This window comes from Muntiacus reevesi, chromosome 18, assembly GCF_963930625.1.
Source record: "Muntiacus reevesi chromosome 18, mMunRee1.1, whole genome shotgun sequence".
Taxonomy (NCBI): Eukaryota; Metazoa; Chordata; class Mammalia; order Artiodactyla; family Cervidae; genus Muntiacus; species Muntiacus reevesi.
In genome coordinates this window covers 47,820,862-47,837,334 of record NC_089266.1, presented here as the reverse complement: position 1 = coordinate 47,837,334, position 16,473 = coordinate 47,820,862, and the positions used below count along the sequence as shown (strand labels likewise).

Below are 16,473 nucleotides of genomic sequence, written 5' to 3'. Positions count from 1 at the left end.
ACCAGGGATGCTTTTGATTAAAAAACTGGTTATCAAAAATTTTTTCAAAAGGAGTAACAGTGTCTTGAAAGAATTCAGAGCAAAATCGTAGGGGTTAATTACAGAAAAGAATGCATTACATATATTTTAAGCAAAATTTCAATTAGCAAAATCAAGCAGCATTCATTTTAAGATTAAGGCTTAAGGTGTTAGCATTTGAGCGACATTTGGTTAAATGAACTTTTTGCTGAAAATTTCATGAGCTCACCACTCTCTTCAATGGACAGGTTTTGGTCTGAAGTCTTTTCTGCCTCTGCGGTAGTGGTACCACTTACACGTCCATCTACAGCACCCCCATTATTGGCCATTAAACTGGGACGGTTCTTTCTGGAACCTCGGCCTAGGGCTTTGTGCCCAACTTCAGAGGTATTTAATTTAATTTGTTCCTGCCCAGATGTACTTAAATCACAAGATACTAGGAGCTTCTCCTCCAAGGAACAGCCTAAACAAACAGCATGAAGGATTATTTGTATATTATTGCAAGCTTCTAATTTTTCAACCATCCATTTCCACCCCCAGATTCTAAAGGGAAGGCCCTGCCACATATAATGTAAATTTTGAAATAATTCAAGCCCACACGTTTGTCCAGGACCTGAGATACTTCAGTGATTTTAGAGAACTTTACCATCATTACCTTCTTCGAGTCTCAGGAATTCTGTGAGACAGTAGGTAGAATAGCATAGTGGAAGATGTATTACTTTAGAAATTTGGTGACCTACACAAGATACAGACACTTCAACAGACTTGCCTATTTCTGCATCTGTTAATTGAGAAAGTGTGGACAAGAACATGTCAGCTAAGAGCCCTCTCAGCACTATTCTAAATCTCAAGACAGAGTAACTGCCCACCTCACCCCTCGTTCACACATGTTATTAAAACTGAGGTACAGAAATGTTCAAAGATTTGTCCAAGGACAAACTGATAGTAAATGGAGACCCTGGGCTTCTGAACCCCCATGTGCTTTATCACTGAACCAGAGAGCACTTTCTAAAGCAGCTTTTCCTGGTTCATCACTCTTAAGAAAATGATCGTGGGTATTTGCCCAAACAAGAGTCACCTTCTGAACAAATCAGTTTGTTCTTAAAATTCTAAGGTGACTTAAATGGATCCTAACTTCGTAGATATACCTATCATTTAAAAGTGGGCATTTAATTTCTAAATATAATTCAGTTACTCAGTCGTGTCCGACTCTTTGTGACCCCATGAACTGCAGCACACCAGGCCTCCCTGTCCATCACCAACTCCCAGAGTTCACCCAAACCCATGTCCATCGAGTTGGTGATGCCATCCAACCATCTCATCCTCTGTCGTCCCCTTCTCCTCCTGCCCTCAATCTTTCCCAGCATCAGGGTCTTTTCCAATGAGTCAGCTCTTTGCATCAGGTGGCCAAAGTATTGGAGTTTCAGCTTCAACATCAGTCCTTCCAATGAACATCCAGGACTGATCTCCTTTAGGATGGACCTGTTGGATCTCCTTGCAGTACAAGGGACTCTCAAAGAGTCTTCTCCAACACCACAGTTCAAAAGCATCAATTCTTTGGCGCTCAGCTTTCTTTACAGTCCAACTCTCACATCCATACATGACCACTGGAAAAACCAAAACCTTGACTAGACCGATTTTTGCTGGCAAAGTAATGTCTCTGCTTTTTAATGTGCTGTCTAGGTTGGTCATAACTTTCCTTCCAAGGAGTAAGCGTCTTTTAATTTCATTGCTGCAATCACGATCTGCAGTGATTTTGGAGCCCGGAAAAATAAAGTCAGCCACTCTTCTCCCATCTATTTGCCATGAAGTGATGGGACCAGATGCCATGATCTTAGTTTTCTGAATGTTGAGCTTTAAGCCAACTTTTTCACTCTCCTCTTTCACTTTCATCAAGAGGCTCTTTAGTTCTTCTTCACTTTCTGCCATAAGGGTGGTGTCATCTGCCTATCTGAGGTTATTGATATTTCTCCCAGAAATCTTGATTCCAGCTTGTGCTTCCTCCAGCCCAGCGTTTCTCATGATGTACTCTGCATATAAGTTAAAAAAGCAGGGTGACAATATACAGCCTTGACGTACTCCTTTTCCTATTTGGAACCAGGCTATTGTTCCATGTCCAGTTCTTTTTTTTTTTTTTCATTTATTTTTATTAGTTGGAGGCTAATTACTTTACAATATTGTAGTGGTTTTTGCCATATATTGACATGAATCAGCCATGGATTTACATGTGTTCCCCATCCCGATCCCCCCACCCACCTCCCTCCCCATCCCATCCCTCTGGGTCTTCCCAGTGCACCAGCCCTGAGCACTTCTCTCATGCATCCAACCTGGGATGGTGATCTGTTTCACCCTTGATAGTATACTTGTTTCAACGCTATTCTCTCTGAACATCCCATCCTCGTCTTCTCCCACTGAGTCCGAAAAGTCTGTTCTGTACATCTGTGTCTCTTTTTCTGTTCTGCATATTGGGTTATCGTTACCATCTTTTAAAATTCCATATATATGCGTTAGTTTACTGTCTTTATCTTTCTGGCTTACTTCACTCTGTATAATGGGCTCCAGTTTCATCCATCTCATTAGAACTGATTCAAATGAATTCTTTTTAATGGCTGAGTAATATTCCATGGTGTATATGTACCACAGCTTCCTTATCCATTCGTCTGCTGATGGGCATCTAGGTTGCTTCCATGTCCTGGCAATTATAAACAGTGCTGCGATGAACATTGGGGTACACGTGTCTCTTTCAGATCTGGTTTCCTCGGTGTGTATGCCCAGGAGTGGGATTGCTGGGTCATATGGCAGTTCTATTTCCAGTTTTTTAAGGAATCTCCACACTCTTCTCCATAGTGGCTGTACTAGTTTGCATTCCCACCAACAGTGTAAGAGGGTTCCCTTTTCTCCACACCCTCTCCAGCATTTATTGTTTGTAGACTTTTGGATAGCAGCCATCCTGCCATGTCCAGTTCTAACTGCTGCTTCCTGACCTGCATACAGGTTTCTCAAGAGGCAGGTCAGTGGACTGGTATGCCCATCTCTTTCAGAATTATCCACAGTTTATTGTGATCCACACAGTCAAACGCTTTGGCATAGTCAATAAAGCAGAAATAGATGTTTTTCTGGAACTCTCTTGCTTTTTCGATGATCCAGCAGATGTTGGCTATTTGGTTCTTCTGCCTTTTCTAAAACCAGCTTGAACATCTGGAAGTTCACAGTTCACGTATTGCTGAAGCCTGGCTTGGAGAATTTTAAGCATTACTTTATAAGCGTGTAAGATGAGTGCAATTGTGTGGTAGTTTGAGCATTCTTAGGCATTGCCTTTCTTTGGGATTGGAATGAAAACTGACCTTTTCCAGTCCTGTGGCCACTGCCGAGTTTTCCAAATTTGCTGGCATATTGAGTGCAGCACTTTCACAGCATCATCTTTCAGGATTTGAAATAGCTCAACTGGAATTCCATCACCTCCACCAGCTTTGTTCGTAGTGATGCTTCCTAAGGCCCGTGGGGTTTTTAAAGTAATCTTTGATATTCTCATTTCGATATTAATTTCTCATTTAAATGTTTCTTCTCTGCAATCAGCCTCTGTGTTTTTTCAGTCTTTAACTTGATGAGGCTTTCAAAGGCTAAGTTTTGGTAAATGTCACAGTGCACTTGAAAATAAGTGGGTTATTTTCAAATAACTTTTGATATCGATTTCTAATATAATTTCACAGTGATAAGAGAACAGACTCTGTATCCTTTCAATACCTTTAGACCGTGAAATTTTTGCACCTTGTTTTTTTTCACCTTGCTTTATGTCCGTGGATAAGTTCCAATGTCTCCTGATTTACAGTTCAGGAAATACGAGCAGAGTTTGTATCCTGCTGTTGTATGAAAACCGTATAAATCTTAATTGTTGAATTGGTTCACAGTGCTTTTCAGGTCTACTATATACCTCTATTTTTCTGTCTATTCATTCTATTAATTTTTGAGAGCTTGATACTGAAACTTTAACAAAAAATTTACTTAAAAATAACTGTAATATTTAGTGGAAATGTATGTAACTTTTTCCTATACTTTCCAAGTCTCCCGTAAATCTGTTAGCTTACTATCATAATTTAAAAAACAATAATAAAAAATAGGTCCCAAATTTAGCAACAGAAATTTCAAATCACTTTTTCAGAATGTGAGGTCCCCAGATTTAAAAAAAAACAAAACTAGATTCTTATCTAGAGTCTTATTTTGGTGAATTTCAACAGTCCTCACATATTCAGGCCCATGTTTCTCTGCCAACATCACTGTATTATTCTACTTATGTAAGTGAAATAAATTTTCCTAGATTTTTCAAAATCCTCTCATTAAGAGCTTAGGAGTTACCTGTTTCCTGCACACTGTGGGAGGCCGAAGGAGGAAAGAGACAAGGGGTCTGCCCAGGGACGCCGTGCAAGGCACCAGCCAGCGGCCTCTGAGCCGGAGGGACAGGCCGGGCGCCAGCCTTCTGCGCGTGCACCTGGCCGGGTGGGGTGGTGGCATGGAAAGACTGGAAAGGCTGGGGAGTGGAGGGAGGCCCACATGAGCGGACCTCGACAGGCCCCTGCATAAAGTCACTGAACTCTTCTTCATCAAGAAAGGCAGGTGACGGGGAGACAGTTTTAGTAGAATGAGATGATGTGGGATAATCTGCAAAACGGAAAATGGCAATGAAACACACAGAAATGAAAATTAACAGGGGAAAAGAAACTGCGATGTAGTACAGCTCCAAAAGAATACACTGAAGCATGAGCAGGGGGGCGGCTAGGAAATAACGCGTAACAGCCGCCAAACGGGTCACACAATGAATGCAAAACACTGTGACGTCTGTCTATACAAAACCTTTTGGTCTTTTTAAAAAAGAGGTTTTATAGCTATTTTGCATTTGGTTCAAAAGCAGAAAACTGTAAAATTCAAAGTTTCTTTCCTTCATTAGAATAGCACTAATTTTTTCCCTTGAGACCACGAGTAATTTACATCAAAGTGGTGATTACTTTTGAAACTCAACTCATCTGTTTATCTAGATAATATTTTCTCAAACCAATAGAAATAAGAAAATCTACCTATATGCTGCTGAATACATTTTAGAGATATATGTTGATGACTAAATTTCATTAGGCCAGTAAAAAACAATGCATGACACATACTTATAGTTTTTGATAAATCGTGCCTAACTGATACACTTAGCATAGTTCATATTTCATATGAGGATGAAAGCTACTATATAGGGGATGAAAATTACAGGGGCAACAAGAACATCAAACACACTACCAAAGTGATACTTTCTTGTGAGAAGCACCAAAATTAGGACACCATAAAGTGTTAAGTCAAACAACTTAGCAGCCAATTTAAAAAAATAAACCCCAGCTAAGAGCTATGTTCAAAAGAACTCTGCCTCTAAAAGATACAAACGTCACCATGGCTTTTTACTGTCAAATATGAGATTCACTTATGTAATAAACCTCTCTACAGGGATTAGGTTTAATACAAGCTCATTCACAATACTACTACTGTTGTTTCTTCACACTGCAAACTTTGAATTGCTATAAAATTTATTAATACTAAAGTCTAATGTCACAAGGAGCAGTCTTTTTTTTTTTTTTTTTTAAAAAAAGCCCTCATTTGAAAAAAGGGGACACTATGTGTTCCTCTTTTGGATCCATGAAATAAAACTTGCAGGCACTAAAGTTCTACAAAAAATGCAATGTAACTATAAAAAAATGAGTAAAAAAGAAAAAAGCCATGTCATAATGAATCACAACCCTCCCAATAATGGTTACTGAGAATGTCTGACAGTGTGTACTTAAGTTCTCAGTTTCAGTTCTCTGACCATTACTGGTAGAAAACAGCAATAGTGGAAAACTGAGAGCTACTATGAATATTTTTAGATGGATCCTATTTGGGCTAAGCCAATTTTTTTTCGGTTTATACTGGCTATACCAGTATTTCTTTGCATTTGACTGGAATTATTTTAATTCTATGTGGTATATAATTTGGCTTAAAAACTCACAGCTATCTATATATATATGATTAATAAGAAGTACAAAAATTATGTGATACAGTTTGTATATTCACTATTTTAAGATAAACAGTCTGTGGGCAAAAATTAAAAGATGTCTTTGGTGGAAAAAGGCTGGAAACTCTTTAGGTGCTTTAGGCCTAGGTTTAAAGATTGTAGCTGGAGAAGCTCTGGTAATTCCTTGGGTTTGCTTCAGAAAAGAGTATTTTTCTAGCTAAGCATGAAGCAGTTAACTAGAAACAGCTAACTGCATGCATGCTGCATGAACTCAAGAGATTAACTGAACATCAAAACCCCAATTTATTATTTAACCTGTGAGGTTGTTAAACTATACTTGGTTGCCCAAACGAGACATTCTATATGGCTAGAACAGCATGTGACCTGACAATGACCATCCCTCTCTGCTTTCTTCTCCTTTTTCTAAGCTCCACGCTGGGTCCAGTTTTACCATTCCAATGACTAGACTTCAGTGATTTACTGACTAGCTTATTCAGCTTATAATTTTCACCCTGAGGTATGCTTTTCCTTTCTGAACTCATTCTGATCACTAATACCCATTCCTTTTCAATCTCAGTATATATTTTACTTTGGGGCACATTTTTTGTAATGATAACCTGAGTATATAATCTAACAAGTGAAATTAACGGAGAGAGGCAAAGCTGTCCTAGAAAGTCAAGAACTCATTACTGTGCCAACATTAGATTATTTCTTCCTGATATCACCTATAAAAGACACTATAAAGGTTTAAGATAAAATTTGGCAATGTGATATATGCTGGGAAAAAATAGTATTTAGCTGAATTATTTATGAAAACTATTCACCCATTAATGGTATGTTAATCCTGAAATTAGCTGAGAATAAAATGTCAAAATATCATATTTTAAAAAAGGATGTGGTTAACAGCTATGTGAAGATAAGATTCATTTCAACTGCTACATGTTTAACACCTGTGCAATCCCGCCCTCCGCGAATTTCCTTCACTCTGCTTTATCAGGCACTTTTCCTTTACTTATTTGATGATGACATAATCAAAGGAATATAAAAAATAATGAAATAAAAATAAAAACTACAAAGAAATGTATTTTCATTTCTACAAAGAAAAAGCTAAAATTTCACAAGAAAATTAAATCCATGACTTTTTAAAAGAATCATTGATAAAATTTGTAAGTTTAATCACATTGAGTAAAACCTAAACTAGTTCACTAGTTCATAAAAAGTAAAATTAGTTTAATAAGAATGCAATAGTAAACTCATTTACTACATTTATTTTGACTGAATGAATTTTACTAATGTTAACATACTCATTCATACAGAAGATTTACAAGTAAAATTGACATACTGACATTTACTAGAAAACAAGAGATTTTTCCCTCCTAAGACAGTTATCGAGACCAGAGATCTTAATCCACTATAAATTTTAAAACATCTAAATCTGTACTTAGCTTGAAGGAAGAATTTAACACTCACTCTACACACACACACACACACACACACACACACACACACACACACACACACACACACACACACACACACACACACACACACACACACACACACACACACACACACACACACACACACACACACGTCAATCAAAACCACAGGGACTTCAATCAACTTCCATCAAAAGAAAATTAAAACTACCTGGTTTCTTAGGGTGTGATGCTGGAGTAGGGTGCATTTTAGCATCTCTGGAAAACCCATCTAAGTTTCCTTTTATGGCTTCCAAAGCATCATCTCTACTCTTCTCTCCTGTCTGAGAGACAATAAATGTATATGTATTTCTTCACTTACCCCCACACTTTGTCCTAAATCCACACAAGTTGAAAGAGGACTGTGGATATTCAACTATTTCCAATACTTTTACCACATACGTCAGGCAGTGAATTCTCCAAGTCAGAAAAACATTGACACGCAGCAAAATAAAACAATATTCCATAGAATATTATTAAAAGATCCATTTAAAACTACTTTAGGGCAGGGGTCCCCAACCTTTTTGGCACCAGGGGCCGGTGTGTGGAAGACAATTTCTCCACAGACAGGGACGGGGATGGGAGGTGTGAGGGGTGGGGCGAAGGGGAAGGCAGAGATTGTTTTAGGATAATTCAAGCACGTGACATTTCTTATGCACTTTATTTCTAGAACATCAGCTCCACTTCAGATCATCAGGAATCAGATCCCAAAGGCTGGGGACCCTTGCTTTAGGGTATAGGTGTTTGACATTAAGTCTCCAGTGTTAATGCTTCCCAAGAAAAGGTTATAAGCACTCCAAAGGGAGTACACATGGGTGGAGAAGATAATGACTGACATCTCATTCCCTTCAACAATAAAGTCTCTTTACAGAAGAAGAAAAGTCCTTCACTTTTGGGCTTAAGACAAAAGGAAAACCAATCAAACACACCTACAGCCTGGGCTGGTGTCCCGGTGACAAAACCCACTGAATGAGTGAGAAGAGGCGCGCGCAGGGGCTGTGCTGTGGGGTGGAGTACGTTACCTTGGGTTTCACGCTACTCAGAAGTCTGAGCTTTTGCTTCTGCTCTTCAAACTGGCGTCTTTTTCTTTCTTCTTCTAAGAGCTTTTGTTGCTGTTCAAATCGTTTTCTGAAGGAAAAACCACCAGTAAAGAGCCAGCTTCGGGGATTATTAACTGTTAGATTCACACTTCTTCTACCAACAGTATCAGCAATGTCATCTTGCATTTCTAGAACTAAAAACTTCACTGATGATTGTATCTAATTTTCTAAAGATAATCCTATGTCTCCACTATATTAATTTCCAAATATATGAAATAAGTCTAAAAGATGATTCACCTAAATTATAGACGTGAACTTATTTCTTGTCTAATCTGCAACGGTAGGAGACAACATTCTACATTCAAAGTATATATAAACAAGCAGGGAGGCAGACAAAGTAAACACCCTCCTTGCTCTGCATACAAAAAAGGAACTTCTACTTGGGGAGGCAGTATGGTACACGAGAAAGAGCAACGGCTCTGGCAATCAGGAGGCCTGCACTTGGGTCCAGATTTTTCCAGTAACTGTGTAGCCTGGGCTGACAAGTTGCTTATTTCTTTGGACATTTTCCCCAGATGTAACGTCAGTGGATTGACTTCTAGGATCTCTAAGGTCCCTTCTGGCTTTCAACTTTTACATAGTAAGAGCATTTTAAAGAGCTTTAAGGGCACTGTGATTGCTTCCTCTTCAAATCTGCACTACGCATTATTTGACCATTTTAAACTTAATTGCTATCATGCATCTTTATCCTTGCATCCTGAGGTTTCTTACTGCTGCTCCTCGGCAAACTGCTTCTGCATGTCTGGAGTGTACTGTGGGCCTGGAGGACGCATTCCCAGGAATGGTGCTTGCCCCAGGTAAGGCATTCCTCCTGCTGGGATTGGTCCCATTGGGATCCCTGCCTAGAAACAACAGACAAAGACTTAGGCTTAAAAAACACAATTTCTCCGCCTTTTTTTTTTTTTTTTTGGCTGTGCTACACAGCATGTGGGATCAGTTCCCTGGCCAGGGATGGAACCTGTGCCCCCTGCAGTGGAAGCACAGTGTCTTAACCACTGGATCACCAGGGAAGTCCCCACAACTTTTTCTTTTAACTACTACAAAGAAAAACTGTAGCTTCTCTAACTCTTATTTTTAATTAACAAACTATATAAATGCATTTTTAATAAAGCACAGCTTCTTGTGTTTTTAAATCTTATTTATCTGTGATTACTCTGGGCCTTGACTGCTGTGTGAGGACTTTCTCGAGTTGAGGCAAGCAGGGCTCCTGCAGTCGGTGGTGCGTGCGCTCCTCACCGTGGGAGCTTCCCTCGCAGAGCACAGGCTCTAGGCTGCTCGGGCCTCAGCAGTCGTGCCAACGGGCTCAACTGCCCAGCGCCACACGGCATCTTCCTGGACCAGGGAAGATGGAACCTCTGTCCCCTGCTTTGGCAGGCAGATTCTTAACCACTGGACCACAAGGGAAGTCCTGCATCGATTAACTTTAATAGAAGAGTCAAACGACACAGGCTAGAAATGAAAAGCTCCCCTTAATATCTTGCCTCTTCCACTGCCTTCTTGTCTTCGAGCGGACCATCACCGCTCACAGTCTGAGGATGTGTGTATAAAATCTTTCAGACTAGGTGTGTAAGAAAGCGCGCACACACGCGTTATATCTGGTGAGCTCACTGATCCATACTCTTTGAGGTGTCGTATCTTACATGTCTTTGTATTTCTAGCAATAGGTAAGAGCCTGGCATATGGCAGTTATTCCACAAATGAAATTAAACACGTATTTCCAATATGTATGATAGGATAATGAATATTTTGATATTCATTATTATACCCTTGGTATCCAAACTTTTACAGAAAAAAATAAATTTAATGAATACCAAGTGACATATCAATATAATAGTATAAAGTTTACTGAAGTGTCCAGAAGAACAGCACTGCACAAGAGCTAAACACAAAACTTAATATGAATAATGATGATGGTGACGATGGTAACAGCTAATTTTTACCGAGTGACAATGTCTCTATTCTTCAACCTTCTCCCTGAAAGGTTCCCCTTCAGTTCCCTAACTTGAAACTTGGCTGTCCCTGGAAGCCCTCTCCCTTGGAGATTGCTACTCTTCTTCCAACATTTCCTGTAAATGGACAATATTCTCCTTGGTTCTAAACCCCTTTTCTCTTTTCCTTCAAAAACCTGAACACATTTTAATTTCTTGCAATCAGACTTCATCATTTACTCTCCTACCCTGTTTATGCCATCTGCTCCCTCACTCTTCAACTTCAAAACCTTGCTATGGTCCACTCTACTCTCAAGCTGCTCCTGGTTATGGTCAGTAATCATGTGGCTGACTCAGATAACACGGGCGTTTCAGGTCTCCTCGTCACAATCACGTTCAACATAGCAATCTAGTTTCCCATTCCGTGGTCATTGCTCTGCTCATCTGGCCCAGCAGCTGCATCATCTCCAAAATCTTGATTTTAAGCATGCCAATAATTGACTACCACTTTCTATTCTTCCAGTTCATGCTTTCCAGCAATTCATTTCATTAATACTTCCCTCCCATCCATTAATCTTTCCACTTCCCCACCATCCATCATGCTCATCATATCCTCACTTCTCTTCTTACTCAGCTTAGGCTCCAGGATTCAATATTAAACATCCCTGTAAACTTCCTTAGCTCCCCTACCTCTGGCTTCCTTGGTATGGTCACCTGGGACTTCATTCTTGTTAGTCAACTAATCACTTTCTCTTATCCTTATACCCAAACCACTTAATCTTACTGGAGAGAAAAACCTTGAAGAGTCACCTTAAACTCTTTTTAAAAAATGTTTATTTTTGGCTATGCTGGGTCTTTGCTGCTCTGAGGGCTTTTCTCTAGTTGTGGCGAGCAGGGGCTACTCTCTAGAGGCAGTGCACACACTTCTCGCCGAGGTGGCTTCTCCCGTTTTGGAGCATAGACTCTAGCGCATGCAGTATCTGCAGCTCCCAGGCTCCAGAGCACAGGCGCAGTAGTTGTGGTACCTGGACCTGGGAGCTCCGAGGCATGTGGGATCTTCCCAGACCAGGGCCTGAATCCACATCGCCTGCATTGGCAGGTGGATTCTTTGTTGCTGAGCCACCAGGAAAGCCCCATCTTAAATTTCTGCCTATAAATCTCAAATGGTTTCCCAACACAGGAGTCTTACAGGGACTCCTACCTTTAAGATTTCAATCCTTTGAGTTGCTTGAGATTTGCTATGGCCCAGCATATTTCAATTTCAATATTCCATGTTTGCTTAAAAAGAAAGTAATTTTGAGGACTTCCTTGGTGGTCCAGTGATTAAGACTCCATGCTCCCAAAGCAGGGGCATGAGTTTGATTCCTGGTCAGGGAACTAGGATCCTGTATGCCACACTGTGTGGCCAAAAAAAAGTGTTTTTCAATTGTTGGACACAGGATCCTATTATCCATTAATCAAGGTTGTTAAGAACCTTGTTTAAATGTGTATCTTTACTGATTGTGAGCTTGTCTATTTCTTCTTATTTTTCCATTAGTTTCTATCTTACACATTTTGGGGCCAGGTTATTAGGTGCACACAAACTAATATCTTTCTGACGAATTTAATCTCATCAAAATGAAGTGCCCTCTTTACTTCCAGGTTTGTAAGGCTTTTGCCTTAAAAGTATATTTTGTCTGATTTTCCTTTAATAGAAATCATGTTTTTCCCTCAAATTAAAAAAAAAAAGTATTTCTTTTGAACTTTTCGAAAATACCTTCTTGTTCTGAACCTTTACTAAAACCGTGGAAGACTTTTAAGGTCTAGAAGTAACACAATATGTGTAAAGTACCTGGAACACTGTTTAGCACATTATGAGTAAACAAATAGCAGCTATTATAAAATAATTATCTTTAACATTAGAAGTAATACTGATGACAGAATAGAATACTTTCAAAAACAGTAATAATTCCATTTTTTTCTGAAACAAGATTCTTCAAATACAGAATTAAACAACTAGATAAGAAAAAAAGAACACAATAGTTGTAATACAGATATCATTTTATTGTGTTCCTGCCGTATGTCAGCCATAGAACTAGTCATTTGTATACATAATTCTCAATATATGCAAGATCATCAGAATTAGAGATAATTCTAATAATGATTATTAAGATGACCTTAATAAGAACAAATACTTATGAAGTCTGTACTAAGTTCCAGGGACTTTTCTAAGTGCTGTACATGTATCAATTAATTGAACCCTTATAATAAACCTATGCAGTAGGTGCTCCTATTACTAGCATTTTACAGATGAGGAAACTGAAGTAGAAAACAGTTAAGTATCTCACTCATTACTGGCAATGACAGAGCCAGGATTAGAACCAGGCAGCTTCTGGTTCCAAAATCTGTTTTCTCCATCACTATGCTATGCTGCCTGTCCAGTTACCAACAACCACCACCAAATTCAGACTTAAGATTGTTTTAAATGTTTTTTTCTGTCCATTCATATGCTCAGACACATACTTGTTCAATGAATACTAGCAACTTGGCAAATTTATGGTTTCCAGTACTTCACAACTGAGGTTACAAGTGACACTGGTTAATTGCTAACACTCTCTAAGTTCTGGATGGTGGCAGCCAGGCACACTCGCTTTTAATCACAGTGTGGTTCTCACGCTGCTAAAAATTAGTGCCATGGTCCTGGTATTATATTTCTCCTTCTCTCACTATAATGTAATCAGTTCCTTTGTTTTTTTTTTTTCCAGTTTCACTGAGATAATTTGCCATGTAATATTGTATAAGTTTAAGGTGGGTAACATGCTTATTTGATACACTTGTTTATGTATCGCAAAATGATTACCACCATAGCATTAACTAACACCTCTGTCATGTCACATCATTACCATTTCTTTTTTGTGGTAAGGGATTAAATTTCATTTTAAATTTTGACTTAGTTTACCCAAATCAAAACTTGTTCTTAGTTAACGTTCTATAACATAGACCACAGAAGAAATCACTCAAATCAAACAGGCTGAAAGACAAAATGAGATATTCCACAATAATAATATAGAATGAAAGAAGATGTTATTATCCACATTGCCTTTCTAGTTACACAATTCTGTTCTTCGAGAAAATTCAAACTTTCTAAATGGCATTGTGTGTTTCTCCTACTCCTTAAAAGTAACTTTATACATGTCATACAGCCTAATTTTATGATTTTGAAATCTAGATAAACTGAAAGGTTAAGAGATATCATCCTTATCTATACAGTGAATGAATAACACAGCAAAAAAAAAAAAACCACTTAGAAATCTGAGATACGTTCAATAAACTATTAAAAAGACTAAAACATAAATAAGTTGACCCCCAAGTTGAAAGATACTCAAGGCTACTGAAGACCTGAGCAAGTGGAGAGATGCGACAGCAAGACTAAATGAGTGAAAATGTTAATTTCGATCAAAATCCCTACAGGTTTTACATGGAATTTGACCAACTGACCTCAAAAATTCATACTGAAGGGGATGTGGTGTGGCCATGAATAGCCATAATTCTTTAAAAGAACAACAGAGGCTCCACTCCACCAGATAAAGGCTTATCTTGGGTTAGAACACTTAAGACAGTAAGACATTTACTGATGCAGGTATAGACACATATAGCAATGAGACAAACGAAAGAGTTTAAAAACTAAATCAAAGCATATGAAGAAATTAGGCATTACAGGAGTAATCTTAGAAATCAACAGGTGCAGAAAGGGCTACTGATAAATGATTTGGGGGACAACCATCTATTCAAATAGAAAATAATAAAATTAGGCCCTTCAGCATCATACTGATACCCAAAGAACAGTTCCAGGTAGGTTAAAGACCTATATTTAAAAATTTTAATTTTTTAATAAGAAAATACAGGAGAAAATCAGTATTACCTCTGGGTTGGATTATGTTTTAGATGAGACACAAAAAGCTCAAACCATAAAATAAATGATTTATCCATCAGACTTAACTTCTACAAAACATGACACCATTAACAAAGTTAATAAACAAGCCAAAGTCTAGAAGGACATACTGAAAGCACAAATAACCACAAAGGTTAGAATCCAGAATACATAATGAACACTTCTACAGAGTGAAGTAAGTCAGAAAGAAAAACATCAATATAGTATACTAACGCATATATATGGAATTTAGAAAGATGGTAACAATGACCCTATACATGAGACAACAGAAGAGACACAGATGTATAGAACAGTCTTTTGGACACTGTGGGAGAAGGTGAGGGTGGGATGATTTGAGAGAATAGCACTGAAACATGTATATTATCATATATGGAATAGATCGCCAGTCCAGGTTCGATGCATGAGACAGGGTGCTCCGGGCTGGTGCACTGGGATGACCCTGAGGGATGGGATGGGGAGTGAGGTGGGAGGGGGGTTCAGGATGGGGAACAATGTACACCCATGGCTGATTCATGTCAATGTATGGCAAAACCACGACAATATTGTAAAAATTAGCCTCCAATTAAAATAAATAAATTTTTAAAAAAATCAATAAACTCAAAACAGAAAGCAAAAATTGGGAGCAACTTAAATGTCCATCAACAGAAGAACAAATATATATTTTCATGCAACATAATACTACATAGCAGCTGTGTGTGTGTGTGTGCACTCGGTCATGTCTGACTCTCTGCGACCCCACAGACAGTAGCCCGCCAGCTCCTCTGGAATTTTCCAGGCAAGAATACTGGAGTTGGTTGCCATTTCTTTCTCCAGGGGATCTTTCCAACCTAGGAATCAAACCCATGTCTCTTGTGTTTCCTGCACTGGCAGGCAGATTCTTTACCACTATGCCACCTGGGAAGCCCCAGCAGCTATATGAACACTTAAAAAAAAAACTTTAACAATATAGTTATAATTTTCTTCCTCTATTTCCCCAGAGATTATCACTGTCACAAATTTACTTCTGTTTCCTTTTATTTCTGTATATGTTTAGACAATTCATGAATGTCATAATCTCTAGGTTTTAAAATTTTATGTAAGTATGTTTCCTTCTGTATTTGACTTTTTTCATTTAACAATGGTTTTCTCCAAAGATTTACCCCAGTTATGGAATGATGCTGATGAAAAATACAAAACGGTGCTGAAAGAAATTAAATAAGTCATAAATAAATAGAAACATAATCCATATTTCATGGATTGGAAGGCTTAATATTGTTAAAATATTAATATTATCCAAAGCAATCTACAAAAGAAATCCCTATAAAAATCCCAATGAGATTTTTGCAGCAATAAAAAAACCCATCCTAAAATTCATACACAATCTCAAGGGACCCCGAATAGCCAAACAATCTTGGAAAAGAACAACAAACCTGGAGGACTCAAGCTTCCTGATTTGGAAACCTCCTACCAAGCTACAGCTTCAAAACAGTAATAGCACTGCCATAAAGCGGGCTTCCCTGGCGGCTCAGCTGGTGAAGAATCCGCCTGCAATGCAGGAGACCTGGGTTTGATACCTGGGATGGGAAAACCCCCTGCAGAAGGGAACGGCTACCCACTCCAGTATTCTGACCTGGAAAATTCCATGGTCTATAGAATCCATGGGCTTGCGAAGAGTTGGACACGACTGAGTGGCTTGCACTTCACTTTCACTGGCATAAAGTAAGGCATATAGACCAGTGGAAAAGAACAGAAAGCCAGAAATAAACTCTTGTACATATGGGTCAAATGATTTTTGATGAAGGTGCTATGACCATTCTCTGGGTAAACGACAGTCTTTTCCAACAAATGGTGGTCATCAACAAAACTGGGCCCTTAGCCAACACCATATACAAAAATTAACTCTAAATGGATCAAGAACCAAAATGTAAGACCTACAACAATAAAACTTTTTTTTTTTTTTGGCAACGAGGATGGGATAACAATAAAACTCTTAGTAGAAAACACAGAATAGAAACTT

At 38.6% G+C, this 16,473-nt stretch overlaps 1 protein-coding gene across 7 annotated transcripts in view; it reads right to left on the bottom strand.

Moving 5' to 3' along the window:
* Nucleotides 1-16,473, bottom strand: part of SYNRG (synergin gamma) — an 89,067-nt gene that overhangs the window by 53,560 nt on the left and 19,034 nt on the right. For 6 of the 7 annotated variants that reach the window (XM_065911180.1, XM_065911183.1, XM_065911186.1 and 3 more), the window contains exons 4-8: nucleotides 9,330-9,460; nucleotides 8,541-8,646; nucleotides 7,691-7,802; nucleotides 4,372-4,674; nucleotides 248-481 (exon numbers count right to left, since the gene is read on the bottom strand). In XM_065911180.1, the coding sequence (XP_065767252.1) occupies nucleotides 248-481; nucleotides 4,372-4,674; nucleotides 7,691-7,802; nucleotides 8,541-8,646; nucleotides 9,330-9,460 (886 nt within the window). The remainder of the gene's footprint in view (nucleotides 1-247; nucleotides 482-4,371; nucleotides 4,675-7,690; nucleotides 7,803-8,540; nucleotides 8,647-9,329; nucleotides 9,461-16,473) is intronic. The other variant, XM_065911187.1, reaches the window with a different exon arrangement.